At 41.1% G+C, this 23,268-nt stretch overlaps 1 protein-coding gene across 2 annotated transcripts in view; it reads right to left on the bottom strand.

Annotated features, from left to right (window-relative positions):
- Positions 1-23,268, bottom strand: part of rsrc1 (arginine/serine-rich coiled-coil 1) — a 138,533-nt gene that overhangs the window by 66,433 nt on the left and 48,832 nt on the right. Inside the window, exons 5-6 of one of the 2 annotated variants that reach the window (XM_042487148.2) lie at positions 20,414-20,450; positions 5,566-5,617 (exon numbers count right to left, since the gene is read on the bottom strand). In XM_042487148.2, the coding sequence (XP_042343082.1) occupies positions 5,566-5,617; positions 20,414-20,450 (89 nt within the window). Of the gene's footprint in view, positions 1-5,565; positions 5,618-20,413; positions 20,478-23,268 lie in introns of both variants that reach the window. The other variant, XM_088078943.1, reaches the window with a different exon arrangement.

Consider the following 23,268-nt stretch of genomic DNA (forward strand, 5'->3'; position numbering starts at 1 on the left):
CTTCAGATAAGGAGACTAATTTAATCCAGTATCCTCCTTCGTTTGGAGGGTAGGTATTCTGTGCAGCATCTCAAGAACTTCTTTTCTATTTTCTATTTTATACATTAGCACAAATGATACTGCTGGGAATTGCAGTAGTCAGAGTTGTAGAGTTGCTCAACATTATTAAAATCAGAAGTGAGAATCTTTCTCCCTACCAACTCCAGCCAGGTGTCAAATTTAGACGAACCAATCGAGGAAGTTAATTCAGACCAGTGAGCCCCTGCCAAGTTCAAGCCTCTGATGAGATCTTAAGGATTGTTTGTTTTGCTCCTGTCAAAGGTTCAAATAGGGAGAAGACGGAGGTTTTGATGACCCTTGGCCCTCAGGTCCTTAGTGGGTGTTCTGCAAACACTGCCTATTGACATGTGGATAAGGAGAGGCCTGCCGCTGCACACAGTGCTTATGCTCATTTGAGTGGAAAAGGACACTGCTCTGAAAAGAGCCAAGAACCTAGCAAGTGGCGAAAAGAAAAGAGCATAATACATATGTAAGGGTATTGTTGCTGTTGCTGCTCTGTGTGTGTGTGTGTGTGTCTGTGTGTGTGTGTATACGTATGAATGAATAAAAGTATTTTCTTTTGAGTGCTTTGGTTCTGAGAGTAGAAGGCTGCTGCAGCACATGTGTATTTGTGATTTATATGGAGATACCAATTAATCAAACGCACTGAGGATGCCACATAGTAGGGGCACTGCTGCTTTTTGTGATGACATAACCTTTTTACTATAAAAACTGTCAAACAACATATGTTTTGCTGAACTTTCTCGACCTGTGCAAAAGGCTTTAATTAAGGCTGGGATAAGTAATAAAAGAATCTTGGTAAACTGTGATTTTTCTGACAGTAACGACCATCTTAAAAGTCAAATATTTCAGAATGTATGATCAATATTATTGTTTTTTATTTAAAATCTTATTTCTTATGTGTGTATTTTCTGCATATCACAACAATATTTATTTTTAGCAAAATAAAAGTATTATGAAAGCTACAAATACTGATATTGTGGCATTCATCTTGATGAAATTAGCAAGTGAGTATATCTTGGAAATAGTGTTTGTGTGTGTTTGTGTGTGTGTGTGTGTGTGTGTGTGTGTGTGTGTGTGTGTGTGTGTGTGTGTGTTTGATATGTAGGCCAAGCAGGAAGTGACCCATAAACATATCCATCCAGCTCTTTCATTGGGGGCCAGTGTTGCCCTCCTCCTCTCACCTCCTCATCCCAGTCCCCACACACACACACACACACACACACACACACACACACACACACACACACACACACACACACACACACACACACACACACATGCACGCACGCACTCTCAAAGCCCCCAGTGAGTGCTAAGCAGGCCAGCGGGCCAGCCGAGGGGGCTCATTACAGGTCCACAGAGCCCCCAAACACAAAGGCCTGAGCCGCTTTAGCCATGGGATGATCTGCTCTCTACTGACTAGAGAGAGTCCATAGACGGACAAAAGGAGGGAGGAAGGGAGGGAGGGGATGGGAGAGAAAGAGGTGGAGGAAAGCAGAGAAGAGGAGAGGAGAGGAGAGCCACGGGCTTTAAGGATGTCAGGAGACCCCGAGAGAGAAAGCCTGGCGGGCGCTCAGAGAGGAATGGAGGGAAGGAGGAGGAGGAGGCTTAAGCTCCACGGCTACGTCAGGACATTAACATTCACACAACCTCCCAACATCTGCTGCTTCCTTCTCACCCTCCATCCCTCCCTCTTTCCATCCCTATCTCCCTCTGTCCGCTAACAACTCTGGAACAAAGACAGTAAGACGGAGGCTGAGAGGACAGATAGACGGAGAGGGGCGCAAGCAAATAAGAAGAGATGTGAGACAGGTAAATTTAGAAGATTTGACGGCTTAGCAGCTGCAGGGTCAGAGGACTTGAGGAAAAAAGATACTGCTAATATTTCTAATTATACAAACATGATTTAAATTAGTGAGGGCACTCAATGGTTAATAATAAAACAGAGGCAGCACAAAACATGGCTGTAATAAATAAGTAAATCAGTCTGAGTACCAAATATGAAGTGCTTTATCATGTTTAAATCTGTCATCAATTAGTATTTTACTGTAGTATCGTTATGAGCGCCATGATCACAGGCACCCAAAGGCCTGATACAGGCCAGAATGGGCTCTCTGGTGAAGACAGTCTCTGACTGAGCCATAAACCTGTTCTTTTGGAAGCCTCCAGGAGAGAGAGGAAAACCAGAGACATGTCCAGCGCATTAAACCCCCTCCTCTAGTCCCGGGACTGGCTCTGGGTCCGCCTCTGCACCAGTCTGGCCCTCTGCACTCAAAGCCACATGCTCAATTTTATGACACTTCACCACCGTTAGTGCAACATTAGCCTTGAGGTGGCAGGGCAGGGAGTGTGGGGTGTCTGATATACAACAGAGATCATATTTGAGAAAGGGGAAACAGAAGTCAAATTGTCCCCCACTACCAAATAAGTCCTGCATGTCAAACGTAGCTGCGTTTCCACCAAAGGCTTTCAGTATAGTACCTTTGGAACCAGGAGTAACACCTATGAAGAGGTGGCCCTTGATCTGTGCAGCCTGTCCACGGCAGACAGTACTCCTACATGTGGGCGGGGTTGTTGTCACTTGCTGCTCCATCAAGCAGCTCTCACTGTATTTCCGTGTTCACTGCTGATACAAAGTAAAGTCTGTACCCTGTTTATCATCCACAGAACGGGGCTGCAGGCTGGAATGAGAGTCTCTCTTAATGGGATATTGCAACACTTTTTTTTCTCCAAGTGACGAGTAGAATATATGCAGTTCATATAATCCGGTTGCAATTAATATACACATTTTCAACACTGGAAGATCCACTCATGACTAAAAGTGTATGTCATCCAAGAGAGTCAATAAAAACAAATGGAGTGGTCAAAGTTGTCAAGTAGAAATTTAGGATGTACTGATAGATTCACGTCATCAACTCATGCATTAAGTAACATTACAAGTTAACATTCCACCTTAAATGTTGCCGGCAGTTGGCCCAGTGAATTAAATTACTTTTTCTTTGTCTACAGCTGCTGCTAGAGGCTGCAGAACATCCTTTCATTTTATAGTTATAGTTTATTAATGTGTGAAAAACTTGTCATGGTATGAAAAGTGGTTAAACCAGCCACAGCTCAGTCCTGAGCACAGAGGGTTGATTTTCTATTGGCCAATCAACAGACTGCAGCATTTATAGCTCCACCTTTTAGTGCTGGATCAGTGTGACAGGTACCCCAGGCAGAGGAGTGAGAAATTGGGGACTGTTCCAAAGGCACTAAAGGTACCATCCACAACTACCGAACTGAACTGAACCATACAGACCTGTTAGTGGAAATGTCCCATATATAGTAAGTTCAGGGTATGATGAAGTTTGTAAAATAAGCTTTACAAAATCCCAATTCAGTGAAATCACAGTAGGGGATTGCAGCGTTGCTCAGTGGCCTTTAGGGCAGAACAAGTCCTTGGTGAGGTAAGTGTGTGGCTGCTGGGTGCTTTATAGATGATGTATAGATGCCTGGTTCTTTCATATATTTCCTGTGGTGAAATTAGAGCCCTGTTCTGAAGTGTAGGCCCGCCTGTGTGTGTGTGTGTGTGTGCATGACTGTAAACATGAAGACATCTTTCTCCACAGTCAATCTCTGCCTGTCACATCTGGCTCGCAACTCTACCCCTCGAATACACACTGGAATATATACACCGCGTGCATGGTGACATCTATGACTTATGTACTGGGAGGAGTGTTTGAAATTAAGCTGCAGTGAATATGGGCCCAGAAGCACTCAGAGCTGAGAGCAGGCGAGTGTGTGTATGCATCTGTCTGTTTGTGTGAGATTGTGGTGGTGTGAGTCTGTGTGTGGGAAAACAAGGACCAATTCCATCCAGGTTCGCAGTGTGTATATGTGAGACTGTTGCTCATTTCCAGCTCAATGCCGTAAAAACTGTGTGTTAGAGTGTCAAAATATGGATAAAAAATAAAGTCTTAATATGTTTTATTTTATCCCCTGATATACAATATGTACTGTATCTTAAAATGTATACATTTTCTCAAAAGTATCTCTATTTAAACAGACTGAAAGAAAAGATGTCATTGAAACAATGAATACAGGTTTTTGTTTTAGCTTTCTCTGCTTCATGGACAGAGTTAGTGTTGATCTCTGCTTTGGGATAAAAGGCCATGTTACTCTGCCGGTGCCACTTGTACTTGAACCAAATGTCTACACACAGTACAAAACTGGACAAGCTTACTGTCAACTACATGCATCAAAGTAAATAGATGTCTAAATAACTGGCATAAAAACACCATAGATTTCAAAATATATTACCAGGATTTTTCCTCCATAGAGAATTACAAGACAACCACGTCTGTCAAAGTTGGTCCTGTATCCAGCTCTTGACAAAACTATCACAGGTGTCATGACAGAAAACACTATTTTCTCAAAAGCATTACACTTGGTGAATTTCTGTCATTTGTAACTGCAATTTTGGCATCACACTAATGTGGTGGCACTATCATATTTAGTACAGTTCACCAGGAAAAGTAATGCTAAAACTGCCAAAGAGGAAAAAAGAGTTTGTTTTGAACCACGGCAAAAGGGGGTTCAGCCTAGTGAGTCACTATATTTCTGCTGGAAACATCTTTGTAACTATGGCAAAAAAAGAAAACAAAACTAATTTTCTCTGCAATTTGATGATAGTTTTATATAACTAGTTGTAGATCATAAATGCTGTTCCATGGTAGTTGGACTCTGTGTTTGTGAGTGCTACTCTAATGGCCTCTATCAGTGTCACTGAGTGACTGTCCTGAACTGAGACTACACCGTTTACACCTGTGAAATGTAGGGAAATAAAGTAATTCTTTCATCAACTACTTTTGCCCATTTTATCAAACATGACATTAGTTCATTACGATACATGAGAACATGACTGCCACATATACTGATAAAAGAAAATGATTTAAAAAAGGAAGTAAAACAATCAAAATAAATGATTAAAAAGAGGATAAGGCCACAATTGATCAATAATTGTCTTCTTTTTTTCCAACGAAATAATTACAGAAACAAACTGCTTGTACAAAAGTGTTTCCTTGAGCCAGTTGAAGACTTGGTACACATGCTTGTGTGTGCACATGATCAGAATGGTACCACCTCCACTTCATTCTGAGCCAGGAAAAACCCAGATTACCACAAATACATACTTGCTATACTGCATAAACCTTGTGTGATATCAAAGCGGCATGTTTACAAAGGGCAGCAGATGAAGTTGTGTGTAGGCAAAGTGGTGGACTGAGGTTCAAGGTTCACTGAGAGAAAAGTCCCATCTTGAACTAGAATATAAAGTGACTCAGCACAATGAGGCTGACTGCAGAGTGAGGCTGCTCTACACAGTATTCTCACACTCCGTCTTTAAGTTTGCATCCACGAAAGGACGACTGACCACAAATGGCAAATGACAGAACACGGCAAAAGCTCTGAACCACACTGCAGCTAAAAAAAAAATCGAGGGTAGAGAAACTATTTTCGACTTACCTGCAGCCTGCAGGACCATCTGCATTCGAACCTTAGCCTGCTCCGCTGGAGTCTACAGAAAAAAATAACAGACAGATGACACAAAATCAGGATGTTAGTCAACAATAATAATGTGATATTATAATTGACTCTAACAAAGGGTTTCTTTTTCTTCTCGGACTACTTCAGAATAGAGCCTTGAGCTGCTGTGTTGCTCAACGGCACATTAGATAGAACAAGCACTTGTTAACACAAAGGCTTTTCTAAGGATGATCTACTTGTTCACTATGCCGACCTGCAAAGTGCAGTCCAAAACAGGAAAGGACAGCCTTCACAAAACATTATCTATGTAATCTAGCTCCAAAACTGTTGCGTCCCTCAGGCTGAACTGTATTTGACCAATGATAACTTTAACTGCAACCGTTAAAAGTTAAACTGTCCTCACAGAGCAACAAGGGACAACTTTTACCGATCTACTAGTCTAATCATCTGTTTTAAAGAGGGGGGGAAAAAAACACCCTGCTGGTGAAAAACAGAAAGCAACAACATCTCTGACACACCAGGGAGAATCAATGAGGAAGAGATGAAGAGAAATTTAGAGACAAAGAGGGAGAGTGAGAGGAGAAGAGAGAAAACAAAAGCTGCTGTAACAAGTCTTTGGAGAGTTGGATAAGAGGGCACAGAGAGCACATTTTACAAAGATCACAGCCAAAGACTCAACATATTCCCCGTCCCATCGTGTGTGTGTGTGTGCGTGTGTGTTTGTGTGTCTGTGTGTGCATCAGAAACGCTTAGCGCGCATGAATGGGGGAGGGCCTTGTGCTTTGACAGCTGTATTGGGAGGCGCAGCCCTTTTTTCGACATGCCCTCTAAAGGGTCTTGCTGTAATTCCAATATCACTGCTATTAGATTTGAGGGTCTTAATTGTCAAGGAAGAATGATGGCTACGACAGGGCGCGGAGCTGTAAAAGGCGAGCACGGTGCAGATTGCTCTCTGAGGTTTTTTCCGGCACTGCCATGGCTCGGCGGCCCTCGTTACCATGCAGCGGTGAAGACTGTGTGTAGGATTAGAGAGAAATTAAATGCTAATGGGGATGGGATCTGAATCTGCTGCCTGGGAGCATCATTTAGACGACAGGGCCAGGGCGTCGCTGACAGGCAGCGTTTCCTCCCTCCTCCTCCTCCTCTACAGACAACCCTGCTCTTCCTCCCGCCGCTCCTTCTCCCGGCTCCCCACCCCACCCACAGCAAAAAAATCTGATTTATCAAACTGTAAACTTGTCACTTTGTAAAAACGTCACTTTTCGGTGGCAGCCGGGGAAATATAATGACCCTCTTTAATGTAGCGATGTCAGGGTGCTGTATTCTAGATGGAACGCACATCAAGGCGCCGCAGACAGACTGACGCACACTTAATGCAACATGGATGTGTGTGTGTGTGCGTGTGTATGCCCTGTAGCAGGTGACATAGCGGATCACGCTTACACCGACTGGCACTGCTTGACAGCTGAAATTACTAATCACTATTATGCTGGAGACGAGGATGAACACTTGAGGCCTTCACCCACACACATGCGTACACAGACACACTCACACACACACACACGCACACGCACGCATGCACACACACACGCATGCAAGCACACAGGCACGCAGGCACGCAGGCACGCAGGCACACACGCACACGCACTTTCTTTTCCCCCTTGTGAAGTCATTAGGGCAAAATTCAGTCTTTTTTCTTTCTTGCATTTTGGAAGGAAAGCAAGGATTACATGCCGTAAAAATAAAAGTCCTGGGCAAGATTTGAACCCAGTTAATGGTATAGGGCTTAGCCTGCTGAAAAATTAAAATGACACAGGAATCAGTCTCGGTACAACCAGTCATTTAAAGCAATAACACATCACAGCTTAACGAACCTGATCATTGTGTGCTGTGCAATCATCTTAGTTACAGTTTATTACGACGCCCCCCTCGGTAATTACATTAGCATTTGTTTACATTAGCCTTAAGGCATGTGCTAGACCATGCATCCTCGGTGCACACACAAACGAATACACACACATGCACGCACGCATGCACGGACGCGCACACACTGAAGCCAGCTGTGGGTAATACAACATTGAATCAAGCAGGATAGAAAACTGCTGCTGTTTTGTATGTCAAAACTTTCAAGCAACCTGCTAATGTCAAAGTAGTTATTTCTAAGGATGTCCCGATCAGATCAGCGTAATCAGTATCAGGCCCCATCAATGCATTTTTTAATTGATCGAGATTGCTTATTTTGAGCACGTACCTTGCCTGATCCTACGTTTAGGTCTGCCATCACACAGGTGTCGTAAATGAAGAGGACAAAATGATAAGCTATAACACAATAAGTGGAATTGTGATTGTATTACTCATTTATAGTGTTCTTTGCTTTTATTACAATGCTACACTCAGTGGAACTGAGAGCAATTTCTTAAGACATATATTTTTTTACTTGGTTACCTTTTTAAAAAAAACAAAAAAACAAAACAAATGCTGCACTTTGTTTACTCTGTTATTTTTGTAAAGAATTTTAAAAAAAACCCTTAAGGGACTTTTGATGCAGACATTTTTTTCTTGTATTGCTTTGCAGAACTATCAAACTGTCAAGTATACAGCACATACTGGATTGAATGAAATAACTTTAAGGTACTTGAAGTGTGCATTGTGAAGCTGTATTATCATGGTAAATAGAAGTAATGTATCCGGACTCAGTATCGGCAGATAATCGATATGAAATGACTTGGGGAAAAAAAACTTTATTGGGACATCCCTAGTTATTTCCTATCACCCTGTAAAAGAAAAAAAAAAAAACCTGTTTTAATATCAATGATTGGTGCGTGGCCTGAGGTGTGTGCAACATACTTGAAGTTTTCTGCCAAGTCTGATTCTGCTTTTTCTAAATAAGTGAAGAAAAGAAGCATGCTTCCTGCCTAAAGAATTAAATGAAGCTGAAACAGGCTAATTAAACCTAATTATCAAGTGATGTAAAAAATACTCAGAAGTCAACTCAGAACTAAGCAAACATAATGATATAGAATACACACACACACACACACACACACACACACACACACAGAAACACACACACAACCTTGCATATTTTTGCTTCCCAACAAACTCTTTATTTTTCTCTTTAATTCACACATGCGTGCCCGCTCCCTCTGTGTGTAATTCATTAGTAAACAATAAAAAGGCGTTAATTGTGCTCCCCAGAGGCAGATCTGTGTTCCCCCCACTGGGAAAGAGGCACCCGCTGCATCTGAAGTGGCTTCGCCCCTCAATTAGAACTGCGCCTTCCGACTCACACAAACAAACATGACACACAGAGGGAAGGACTGTGTGTGTGTGTGTGTGTGTGTGTGTGTGTGTGTGTGTGTGTGTGTTTAGCAGGAGTAAGGTGGAATTGTGTGTGTGTGTTGGAAATGAGCAGCGTTTTCCTTACAGGGGCTTTAGATTATCACACTGTGAGGAGAGGGGAAACAGGCAGAGGGGGACAAAAGACAGACAGAGGAAGTTGCTTTTGTTTTCTTCAGAGCTAAAGGAATATAGCAGACAAAAGAGGGAGAGTGCTAAGAAGAGGGAAGGTGAGGTAAAAATTAAAAGATGGTGAAGAAGAATACGGACATAGACCGGACCAAAGACAGACAGGATCAGACACAACCGTCAAGAAGAGAGGTTTTAGAAAGTGGAAATGTGGAGTCGTTTATTGTTAAAAGGTGGCTTGTTACAGTGCCAAACAGACAGTGTTGGACTGCAGAACTAAGTGCTTTGCAACACATCTCAATTCAGTGTCTTGCTCAAGTACACTTTTACATGCACACAAGAAGAGCCACCACAAAACCTACGATTAATTTATCACCGGTTTTACCTACTAAGCCGCAGCCGTCTTAAAGTCTGGAGTGTGCTCAAAAAGAACTACTTCATATGGCATGTCATCAAACAAAACTACATGTAAAAGTGTTTCTGGCCGTTTTGAACGGCCACAGTCAAAGGTGGAATGACAAGCTGGCCATCACAGAGAAGGGGATAGATGGAATAATTGTTGAAATATAAGGATAACAGCTTAAGCTTAAGGACAAATTTTCCTGGTGGGAATTTATAGTGTTGCACACAGTCAGCACAGTTTCAAGATCAGTGTCATCAATTCGGTACACGACCAAATGTCTTCCCTTCTGTTCCTGAAATATATTGTTTAGTTATGGACAGAAAAGTGTTTCTGTGGAACATTATGATGTATATGAAGTTGACCTTTGACCTTTTGAATATAAAATGTCTTGACTTTATCATTATGTCCAAGTAAACAATTTTTTGAAATGTTGTCATAATAAGTGCATGAATTCTAGCTATAGCGAAAAACATGTTTTGTGAGGTCACAGTAACCTTGACCTTTGACCCCCTAAAAATTTAATCAGTTCATCCTTCAGTCCATGTGGACATTTGCGCTACATTTTAAAAAAAATCCCTTAAGGTGTTCCTGAAATATCGCATTCACAAGAATGAGACAGATAAGGTCACAGTGACCTTGACCTTTTCTCCACACCGGACCAATCGCTGCAACACTGAAGAATACTCTGGTTGGAGCATATCAGCACCTTACATGTTGCCCCCTGTTGGGATATCTAGCGATGAGAATTTCAGTTTCATGTGCCCGTGCTTTGAGACAATCAGTCTCTTTTGCCGTTCAGCCAAAACACTGAAGAAGTCCTCTCTGAATGCCTGCATACATGTTAATGATATCTAGTCATGTATTCACAGAGCAGGTTTTATTATCAACAACATAGTCAATGTATTTTTCTTCACTCTCAAGAAATGCCTTTTTTATAAACATCCCCCTGTCATAAAAGAATCTACTTTTATTGGGATATCACTGCCGGTACTGACACCCACACCCGCTTCACTCGGGCTAACTCTTGCCCTAAATGTGACAGGAAGTCCTGTATGCTCACAGTAGGCCTCCAGCCTGTTCCCTTACCTCACCACAGCGACGACAGACGCACTGAGACACGCTAAGCTGAGCCTAAGTGCCCAGCGTCTGTCCCATTAGTAAAAAATAAACACGTCCCATTAGAAAAATAAATAACCCTCACTCGGCTTGGCAAAAACAATGCCACACTGTGTATAATGGGGTACCACATGCAGGAAATTTCATCTATTTGTAGTCATGCTCTGGTCAAACGGACTACTATTATTATTATCATAGGGCCTGAGGCCGAGCAGACAAAGCAAAGTATGGTGGGTCAGCAGATGAATAAATATCTGTTAGAGAGGCAGAGGAAAGGTCAAATGGGCTGTATCTGGCCAGACTGTAGTCAAATGGTGAAACTGCCTTATTATCAAATGATCGACTCCGTCCATCATTCCAAAACAACAAAAATGTATTCATGAATGAGCAGAAAGAGAAGCAAGAAAAAACAGAAATACTTGAATAGCAGCATGCATCAACACACATGCAGGCAGACGAGCAAAAGTTTTACATTTAGTCATCCTCTCTTGACATAACTGTCCATCCGCTCATTTTTATATCTCAATCTACGATAACCATCTTCAGTTACAGGCTCAGGTGAGCCACAGACAAAAACTGAGGAAGTGAGGAGGAGACCAAGGGGAGAGAGCAGGACAATGAAGCAATGAAGGGTTAGATAGATACTGTAGGTCAGAGAATGAGAGCGAAGCCCTGCTGGTCTTCCTGATGATTAGTTGAGCTCCAGAATCTGCAGACACAGTAAACCATCATCTCCCCGGCAGCTCCGAGGAGCAGAGCCGGTGCAGTTCATCTCGTCTTTAACTCTACAGCGCAACAGATCATTAAATATATACTGCTACATACAACAGAAATTAAAAGAGAAAATTTTAAAAAGAGACTTTTAATAATCTTGTTTTAATACCATCAAAGTTTTTGGAAGATTGCGACTGAAAATGACAATATAAGATATTAGTTGGCTATTATCTCATAAAAATCCGTATTTAATAGTTTGCATTTAAGTTTATTTTATTTAAGATATATTAGGTGATCAACTACAAATTTATCCACAGCACATTCATACTTTTTTGTGATAAAATGTTTACTGTGTTTTTAGACACAATATATACAAAATATAGTGATAAATATAATGAAAAGACAAGCCAAAACAAGAGAAATAACCAAAAACAAAAAAAAGTTTAAAGCATTTAATTCTATAGATTATAAAGGGCAGCTATGATATCCATCCATGCTCTTATTTTCTTTTGGCACCCTCTGTTCATCTTAGCTGTTGTGCATTCCAAGTTTGCCATTTTAATAACAGCCAGAAGCCAATATGACTGCAAAGTGAGACTCTGAATGTATCACTTTTTAAAATTGTCTTTTTTGCAGTTGTAAAGCCGGCAAACAACAGCCTATATTGATTAGGAGTAAAGGATGATTTGACATTCTTTAGCAGACAGAGAGATGGATCTGAATTGTAGCTCAACCCATTAAAATCTGATTTAAAAAAATCAATGCCAAATTTCCAAAAAAAGTAGCAGTTAGAGGGTTGTCCCAAAGCATATGTAAAAATGTCCCTGGAGCATTAATACAAAAAAAAGTGTTGTTATAAGAAGTAACTACACAATATATTTTAAAATGTCTGCAAGGCAAAGAATAGGTGCTTTGAATGACTTTAAAAAGGATCAATGGGAGTGCTAAATCTATATAAGATAGATAAGAACATATTGTATTTCAAACTGGTCCACGAACACAAATCATAAGCTCTCTATCTCAGGACTTCTCTTTGTCTTCCAAGTAAGTTTCCACTTAAGATAAGGAATCTAGAGCCATGTACTCAACAACAAAAATGATTTTGTTATTTAAAACACCCGTTTTGACATACTTATCACAAAAAAACAAACTTCAGCATTAATGTTAGCTATTTTAGTGCTGAGACAAACAAAATTACATTCAGTTTCTCAAGATGGTGTATGCTGATTGTTGGCATGAAGCACAAAATTCTAGAGGGACAGATTAGTGACGCTGTCTATGTCTCTTTATCCTCTTGGTAAAGTAAGTTTACCAGAGAGCCAGCCTCCCAGAAACATTTTAGGGAAATCACTACTGCTGTAAAAGTATGTAAAACAAACTTTAACAAAACTAAATGCTCAAGGTCAACAGATAAATTGCAGTATTGTCAACATGATGAATGCTTTAAACACAAGTCCAGTCAAAGCCAGCAGCACTCTGAAAACAGAAAAGGGGAACTTTGTTACACACTAGCCTCTCTTTCTCACCTCAATATCCTACCTAAAAAACAATAATCTGAATGAATAAATGAATGAACACATTAAATAAATGTGGATTTGCATAATGTCACCTGACACTTTGAAAAGTCCCCAAACTTGAGTCTATCTACTGTAACATTAATCTTAATAACACCACTGTAACCATTATTTTCTGTCAATAAACAGTTTCAATATACACTCTCTCTAACTCTTTTTACGCTGGAGTTTATATGCTCAATATTCATCTCATTATATTTTTAAAGTCTTCATCTGTTTCCATTTTCTTTCATTTGTTGCCTTCCACTCGGGCCTCCTCCTCATCTCCTCTTCCTCCACTATGCCTACCCCCCAAACAACACACAGATATATCCCACACCCAAAAGAGGACAGGGGAAAACAGAGCCCCTAGAAAATGCAATATTTCTGTTTTTAATATCGAGGTCTATAAGATCAGGGCAGAGATGGGTTCCATGGCAATATGTTTATTTATATATTTTATAAGGAGGAAAAAAAATCTGCCTATCAGTGTTTGTATTTGGGGGGCCTGGGCCACTGTATCTGAGCTCATCTTATATGAAAAATAATGTTGTGTATGGCTATACTTTTATATATAATGGCAATATGGGATCAGGGCTCTTTTACAATGTGCCATACTTCAGGCTAGGGCTAACAGCATTTTATGGCCCGCCAGCAGTTCATCTTCATGTCTCAGGCAGGCAGGAGCACTGCATAATAATGTCGTTTCCTGCCCCCAAATGCTATTTCACAGGCCGGGGCTCATTTCTCAAACTTCACCACTTTTACAATTTCCCAAACTTTTATTCCCGTCATTATTACCAACAAGATTTCATTACGTATTTAGAATGTAAACAAGTCTGAGTAATGACACTCCCCCGTCTCCCTGGAATCATTCCCGCTGATGGCTCTGCTGCTATCTCGGGCGCGTGTATTCATACACACACACACACACACACACACAAAGACATGCACGTGCATACAAACTACAGTTTGCCCACATGCAAGGATACAACAAGTACACATACATACATAAACTGCCCCAGCCACGATACAACTCAAAGGCAGTAATTTACTACCCCATGTGCGTGTGTGCGTGCATGTATGTGTTCCCGATAAAAAGGGGAGGTGGTGGGGTGAAAGGGGTGGGGGTGGGGATAGAAGGAGAGAGTTTTATACTCAACTCACATAAATCATGTAGAAGAAAAATGAGCAAATGTGCAGGCTAACTCATCTTCTCTCCATCCGGAGAAAATGAAATTCACTGGAATACCTATCAAAACTGCAATCATCCAGAGATAATATCTTCTTTGGTCTATCTGCACTTTCCGATTTAATTTCCTCCATGCCCTTGACATCCAGCGATACCATTAAGATGAAGCACATACAGTAAGGGAGTAGTTCTCACGTTTTGATATATGAGATCTCTGCGCTTAATGTAATATCATCATTTGAAAATTAATGCAATCTTTCTTTTGTTTGGGGGGGTTGTTTTTTTGGAAACACTCAAGGAGCGAGCCACCGTGAGACAGGCAACAATATGGAGAGCAAGACAGTGATGGGGACACATGAAAAGGAGACAGAAAAAGAGGTGATTTGCGAGAAAGGAGGGAAAGACAGGGGGGTACTTTGTATTTTGTGGAGCCCCCCCGCTCCCTCTTCCCCTCCTTCTGTGCCAGAATGACATGCAATTACGTCTGGGGCTGCCCCGAGTCAGAGGTCACTCAAATTACTCCATCATTTAGCCGCGCCGTCGAGATGAGAGAGAGAAAGAGACCACCCCACCCCCTCCACATCCACCCAGCCCCCGCCACATCAAATATCATGAAATCATTAGTGTAATAAGCATGGAAATCTGTTTGCAGATTATCAACACCCCCCACCTCCCCATCCCCTCCTTTATCTGCCCGGAATCTCTCTCTCTGGGCTGTTTTCACCTCTTTATCCTACACAATCTTATTAGAGAGGAAGAAAGACAGATGGAGACAAAGAAATACAAAGAAAGAGATACAGTGCTAGATAAAGAGAAAGTGTTAAATGAGACAATTAGGGACACAGAATAAAGAAAAGAGATGATAATATATCATCCTGAGCTCCAAACTCTTCTCAACTTCTTGTATTTTACTCTCAGACGGTTCAAAGTCAACTCACTGCCATATTCAGTGACACCAGGTCTGTCACATTCTTGGTATGTGAGTGTGTTGTCGTCCTGACTACAGCTGCTGTTGCCTATCTGTCAGTAGGCCAAAAAGACACTTTGCCTCAGTAAACTCTTCAACTCACCAAGGGACGCTGGGGCGACATCAGCCATCCCTGAAGAAAGCCATGTGGACAGCAGTTTGGTGACCCCTTGTTTCTATGCTACCTTTTCAACAAATGCACTTTCTTGCTTTACAGAGCTCCTATGCAGAAATACACTCCAGCCTTGATTTTTTTCCCCTTTTTTATTTTTATTATTTCAGATAAAATGAGGAGTGGAGAGGTGTCTCTTGTAAGTGTCCAACTTAGAGAAGACAATGCTGCCAAAACTCCTTACAATGGCATTTTTTAAATTTCTAATACAAACAGTTGAGGAGTATGAGGGATTAAAAGTAGGGATGGCCGTACTTGACTACTGAAGTCCGACTGAAAATGCTGAGTCTTATCTGCAGCTGTACGGGTCTATCTCTTTCACTATATGAGTCTGTGCATCAATTTATAAATAGCAGTTGCGTCACTGTGTCCTGTCCAAAAATTTTGAACTTTCAATATTGAACTGGGTCACTTTGTGTTTATATTGATTATTTATGTTTTCTTGACACAAAGCATAAACATAAAAAAGATTATATGTTGAATGAAAACTAACATCCAAATTGAGTACTGCAGTGCTCAAGACCACCTCTCATTAGAAATGTATGATTTTTCTAGTTTTATGATTTTTCTTGTTTACCTGTATAGTCGTGACATTTGAAACGATATGAAGCAACTTGAGAAGAGCTTGTCGTACTTTACTACACTGAGGGGGAGCAGTGTAGTGTATCCCAGGAGTACTTTACTCAACATTTTTACCATCCTGAAGCTAATAAGCAAATTTAAATGACAATATCTTCAAGTAATACTAACACTGTCTGAGGAAGGGTTTAAAGGTACTTTGGCAACAATTGCTTGAATAATCGGCAGCATACAAGCCAGATACAGTAATTTAGCTGATTGTGTGAACTGGTTATGCTGTTAGACAGGAGAAAATGTGAGGTGGTGAGAAATTCTGTTGGAAAAATTGCGGTTACTGGACCACGTTTAAGACTTAAGGCATTAATCTAACGCTTTAAATGGCACAGAAACATTTGCCGTGTTACAAAACTCAGTATGTATCGACCTGGAGGTATGTTATTAGGATAGCACATCTGCAATCAAGTTATGTTTGCATAATGACAATTAAGTTCTTGAATCTTAAAAGGGCCTTTTTATTGCTTTTACGAAATGTCTGCAACGTCTCCTAAAGTGACCTCATGACCTCAAGTCAACCTGCAACCCTAGACTGACCTGTAAACCAACCTCTCCAGCTCTGCAGCATCACGTTCTATTCAAACTCCCATCTCAGGACCGATCTTTCCCTCCTTCCCTTGTTCCTACTCTACCCCTCTCTTCTGCTATCCTTCCCCCGGCAGTGTGTGTGGTAGAACGATGGGTACAGCTGCTGATTGAGCCAGTAATCCTGATGAGGCTGATTCCTCATGTATTGATTGAGCTGCTGGCTTTCTTCTTCTCGGCTCTGAGAAGCGGTGCATCTGGACTGATTAGCTGCTGTAGGCCACCTCTTTCACTATCGCTCCATTTCTCCCAGAGCAAGGAGTGGTCCAACTCAAACTTGTGTATGTGTGTGCACGTTTGGACGTGTGTGTGTGTGTGTGTGTGTGTGTGTGTGTGTGTGTGTGTGTGTGTGTGTTAACAAAAGCAGAAACTAACGCAGAGCACTGGGAGCAATTAACTTCAGTCTTTTTCTCTGCATCACGACTGATCACGTTCAGTCAATCTGCTGAAAATACGAAAAACAAAACAAACATGAACAATAAAACAAACCTCAGACCACATAAATCTTAATTACCCACCTAATTACTGTGCCAGTCATTCACTCATACAGTTAACTGAACAGGAGAAGGCAACGTTAGTATCCATCATGAAAAATCAAGCGTGAGAATTATTTCAACAGAAGCTTGATTGTCACATCAGTGTGAAAATTTAACATGCTTAAAACTAAACAATAGAGCAATTACTAAAAATCATTGCCAATTATTTCAGTGAATATTAGGAAGTAATTATTACTGTTAAAATAATTCTTTGATACAGGCCAGGTTTGAGGTGACCATTTAAAGGATAATATTACTCCAGCGTGGTGACACCATAAGTGTCAATATGGTTGATGCACTAATCTTAAGAGCAGTACATCAACAGAGAGTCATAAATGCCTGTTTAGAAATCTGCTGGGGTGTATGTGTGAGGTATAGAGGGAAACAGCATTTCCAACAGCCCCGCAACTCCACCACAGAGGGAGACGAGCTCCATTATTTACAGTTCTCTGTCTCGAATCGTAATCAGAGTCTTGCGCTCCCCAGGCAGCTGACTACTGGGGTGCAATCTCCCCATAAGCATAAACACACCCATAAATTCAAATACTCAGTATTCAGGTATTCAAATTCCCAGAGACACGTGTATACAAAAAAATGCACTGGTAAACACACCAATGTGTGTTTGTCTGTATGTAAAATTGTAAATGTTTAACTCTGAGCTGATCCTGATAAAGACTAAGAATCAAATACAAACATGTATTAATCTGTTCTTATAAGTCCACTTAGTGCAAAAAATAAAAAAAGACACACACCACACTAACTGCTGCCAATAAACATTAATGTATGTATACTTGCATGTGGAATACTTATCGCAGCCAGGACATGATTGTGTAAAAGTTTACATTCTTCTACAGCACCAATGTTTTGTATAACCCCAGCAAATTCATGTGAAATGATAATATGATACAAAGATAAACTATTCAAGGTGACTTTGACCAGAAATGTGTGTAAGAAAGTATGCAAACATGAAAAATCAGCACATACATATACATATAGACATTTGTGTACACTATCACTTATGTAAATGAGTTCACATTCCTCCACTTGCCTTTAAGAGGAAGGCTCATCTCAACATGAGACACACACTACCTGATGTTTGCCAAGATGAAACTGCCAATACACATATTGATTAATGCTGTTTATGCATGTAATCCTCTCTTGAATAATTCACACGCCCTTTTTATGGAGTACCACATCAATCACACCTCCAGACCCACCCATAGACGTCTCCAAAGCTAAACTAGACCATTACGACATTGTGCACTATATTTAATGTCTGTCATTTTATTTAAGTGTCTGAACTCTCAGGGAGAAATCTATGCACTTAACAATGGTGCCCTCAAACACTCCTACGGTAAACGGCGATGAGAGAATGGAGCCAGCGAAAGAGACCACTGTGCACAACCAGTAATGCACTTTGGGAGCATCTCAGTGTGTTTATGATATAAACACTGAGCAAAATACAGGCAAAATCACTCCACTCTTAAGTCTACTCCCACTTCATTCAGAGCTCTGATTACAGTCAAGGATAAAGGAGGTCTACTTTATGTTGCTCATTTTCAGGTCCATACTTGTATTTTGAGCTTAACTAGAACATGCTTACATGCTTTAATGGTTGAAAAACACTTCATTTTCGTCATACTGATTGTGCTGAAACACCTGTATTCACCCTCTGTCTGAGATGCTCTGTTTTAACGCCCGCCTCTTTAAGGCACCCTCCCAAAAGAGTCATATCTGGAGTGATTGGTTAGCGCATTCAGGGTCTTCAACATCTCGACATCTCTGCCCCGTCACAGCTGTGGAATAACTGTAATGACGAATGGCAGCGCTTTCTTTCATGAAAAATTATGAATAAAAGCTTCTAAACACAACCGCACATGTTCCAGCAGGAAAATGATTTGAAATCAGGGGAAAAAAATATATTATTATTTATTCATTTATTTTTTGCCGCAGAAAAGCAGGTTTTTCTTTTCAAAGACATTGCTGCATTTTCTGCCGGGATAGTGCCACGAAAAGCGAATGTTTTTTACCGAGACATCGCTGTGTTTCCAGTGGGGATTGTACCTCCAAAACTGGGTATTTTAAGCCAAAACATGATTCCCTCCCAAACACAACCAGGTGTCTCTCAGTGAATATCTAACACATATGCAACCAAGATTACATGTTTCCCTGAAGTTAGCATGTAGCTACACGTAGCAGTGTAGACTACATAATGTAAAAACTCGCAGTAATGTGCCTGGGTGAGGATATATAAAAGTCTGTCAAGAGCTGATGTCATCTTGTAGCCAAAGTTAAAAAAAAAGCATTGTTGGAAACAGTATTCAGAACAGTCTGCAGCCTGAGGGTTTCGATCACAGGGAATAACTTTACGTAAATTTACCTCATTATTTGAAACTTTGGCCACGTTTAATATGAACATCCATCATGTTAATGTAATAGTTATGAAAGAAAATAAGGAAAAGTATAACAGGTCCCCTTTAAGGAACGACTGAGCTTGACAACGGTGAAACCTGAGGTTGATTCTCTCTGATCTGCCACTCGTTCATTCGCTCAGAGTTACTGCAAACTGTTTGAATTTTGGGGTCAGTCATTTGTGTGGCATATTCAGGGTCATTTGCGTAGTGCGTGGTGGGGCTGGGGGTCATTTGCGTAAGGTGCCGGGAGCTGCAGGTTTAGTATGCAGGGAGGCGAGGGAGGGAGGGCATGTGACATCCACAGAGAGCCAGGACCCTCGCTGACCTCTGTCTATAATTCATCCCCTGGAATATGGGGCACATCAAACCTCGGTTTTTTCCCACCCAAAAAGAGGAGAGAGAACCTTTTCACTTTGTTGCACGGCACTCTGACCCCGTATTAAAGGGAGTAGCAAGAGAAACGCTGGAAACGTTGGCCATTAAATTTTCAGGGCTGTCCCGGGAGAGCGTTTCCAGCAGGCCCTCGATTCATGGATGGGAGAGGACTGAGCAAAGGCCCCATGCTGACAGGAGGAGGGAGAGGGAAAAGAAGAGAGAGAGTGTGTGTGTGTGTGTGTGTGTGTGTGTGTGTGTGTAAAGTAAAATAAATCCCCTTTTATACTTCTATGTGCAAACAGGTAAGCAAACATGCAAAAATCCTTCAAATACTCAAAACAAAATGCAAAATCAGGGTGGATGTGGATATGTGTGTGTGTGTGTGTGTGTGTGTGTGTGTGTGTGGTTAGAATTGGGGATAAATGAAACGCTAATATAAAAGGTGGACCAGGCCCGAGGGGGGGGACACTACCCTCCCTCTATCCCTGTTTTCTCTGTTTTCTCTCTCTCCCTGCCTGTTAGCTGCAGGTATTCAGCTCCAATTCCGGAGGTTTCATTAGAAATGCAGATATCAAAGTGTGTGTGTGTGTGTGTGTGTGTGTGTGTGTGTGTGTGTGTGTGTGTGTGTGTGTGTGTGTGTGTGTGTGTGTGTGTGTGTGTGTGCGGGGGATAAAAAGAGAGGTGTCGAATAGAACTTACCAGATGTTCTAATCTGCCTTTGATGTTCGCGGCGTCCCTGCAACACAACAACACATTTCCCCCACTGTAAATAAAGCGCAGACACAAAACGTCATTTAATAAAAAAAGAACACTTTTGCAGATGCACATACACAAATCCACGCTTAAAAATACACACACTTCAATACGCAGGACAGAGACAGAAGTGCAAACACTATTCAAGCTTGCTTGAATGAACATTTCTAAACCAACATTTTAATGCATTAAATCGGAACTTTACCTGTGGCTTACTCTGATTAACTGGAATTAGAGATGCAATTTCTGATGCATTTTCACAATTAATAAATGTACCCTTTATTTGTTCAAATAAATTCTTTTTTTTTGTTTATTAAATATAAACGTCTTGTATCAGACCAAAAATAATGAGTTTATTTTTAAAGATTACAAACAGAAAATATTGAAATGTGAGGATCTAAAATATTTGTTTTTTTTTCAAATTTTATTTTTGCTTGAAAAATACTTTAAACATTAATTGATTATCATATACTTAGCAATTATTTTTCTGTCTCAACTAGTTGATAACATTTTTTCTGCTCTAGTTGGAAATCAGTCGGCAACTGTCATTATTGCCTCTTCTTTTTTTTCAGGTATTAACAGGATGGAAATGTTTGTGGAAGAAATTGATCTTAATGACATCAAAAAGATTTTGACTAATCAAAAGGAAAAATAAATAGATTTATCCTCAGAATTATCCTAATTGTAACCTTTCAGACTGAAGTGCTGTGTTCACTGGCATCCACACCAGACTGGGGTTAACTAATATTGTCGCCTCAATGTTGGCAGCCATAATAATAATTTCCAAGTACAGAGAGAGAACTCGGAGCTTATTATCTGTGAATTAATAACCAAAAAAAATGTGTGTATGATTATCAGGGTAGCAACGGCAGAATGGCGAGGCGAGGAGGTGGAAGAGAAGGAGGTGGCGAGGGGGGGGGGGCAGTTGGTTTTAAAAAGAGCAAATTGGCAGTAAATAATAGATGCGATTTTGGCACATTTCAAATTTGCAGCAGTGGAAATCAACAGATCAAGAGAACACAAACAGCCCCCTTCCCCGATCCCAGCACCCCCCCTCCAACTCTGGCCCCCATTACTGACAACTCCACCCTGGCCGTTGCGTTTCACCGTGTAAATGTATGTGTGTGTGTGTGAGTGTGAGTGTGTGTGTGTGTGTGTGTGTGTGTGTGTGTGTGTGTGTGTGTGTGGGTGTGTGGGTGTGTGTGGTGTGTGTGCGCTGAGAGGGAGGAAGGCTTATCGACAGGCTTCAGTTGCTAATGCAGCCAGCAGCATCACAGTGTAAATCTACACCATCTCTAAAATTACATACTGTCTAATCCATCCACCATCCCTCCCTCTTCCTCCCCTCCTCCATCCATCTATCCATCCATCTATCCATCCATCCATCCATCCATCCATCCATCCATCGGGCCAGGTCCCAGTGTGACCACAAACCTAAGCCGTTCCCAAATCATCAACATTTCTAAATAATGGTATGAAGGAATGACAGAAATGCTAAACACAATTATTAATAAAAGTAAGACACAAGTGGAGAAGAAGTCATGAAGAAAGGATGTTTGCTTGTTTATTCTGTGCTCTGTCAGTGAGCCACATGCAGACAAGTCAACCACTTAAGGCAAACTTCATCTAGCTGTAATTACATTACATTCTGACAAACACCCCGCCACATTCATTATACATGACGGGCGCCCGGCAACCAGACAGCAAGACATTTGTTACCGTGGTGACAGTGTGTGTAATCCGCTAATGAAGCGCAATTAGTGAGAAACAATCTAACACAGGGAGACGCAGCGCCGATCCCTCCTCCTCCACTCATTTCCTCCACCCCACCCCCACCCCCACCCCACTCCCCTCGCACTTTTTATAACCACGTCTTTTTTTTTCAGTCTTTTATTTTGGTGATCCAACCTTTATTAAGCTCTTCACTTGCATTTAATCTCCCACTCTGTCATCTGTTGTCTTGACTTTATCAAGGGCAAGCTGTCCGGCGCTGTCCGCACCAGGGCCAAAGGGATCGCTCTATCCATTAGACACACACAGCTGACACACACACACACCATTTTACATCTTCATCTCTCTTTTCAAAACATCATATAATCTGCTGAGGTCTTCAGGGACAGAGCTTTCCTTTTCTTTTTATCTCCCTCCCTCCATCCGTTCTCTGTGCCTTCAACGCAGAGGCAGCATCGATTACTGAATTACGCCACAATATTAAATAATTAATATACTTGCCATGATTGATGTTTTGCATTAGGCCAATATTAGGTTATCAATCAAAATCCACTTGGTTTAATGTAATAATATTGAAAATGTGTCAGTGCCTGTTCATCCAATTTGTAGTGGAGGCAAGCCAGATAGTAATGGTGGTGTAGCACAAGGCCTCAGAGACACTGTGGCCTGTTTACTACAACCATAGGAGCACATTATAACCCTGGCACACAGCGGGAGGGAGGGGAGCAATGGAGGGAGAGATGAAGCGAAGACATGGACAGACAGGAATGAAGCAGACAGACAGTGATACATGATGGGCTGTGACAGGCTCGCCATGCTGAGAAGGCGTGGCAGTAACATCATGTCTATTAGTTTTACCTAAATCAAGAAACTTGAAGAAATGAACTTCGGGGACATTGAAAATCTTATTTATTGCTATATACAGTCTAACTATAAATGTATATATTACTAATGTGGCCTAAAAACCTACTATTTTTTTTAACAGTATGACTTTAAGAATCAGTTTGTCAGTGAGTCCATGGTCATATAATTGTGTGGGAACAATTGGGCACTGCTATAATTTAGGTGGA

Source organism: Plectropomus leopardus, chromosome 6 (genome assembly GCF_026936395.1).
Source record: "Plectropomus leopardus strain MGB_pleo_1.0 chromosome 6, ASM2693639v1, whole genome shotgun sequence".
NCBI lineage: Eukaryota > Metazoa > Chordata > Actinopteri > Perciformes > Serranidae > Plectropomus > Plectropomus leopardus.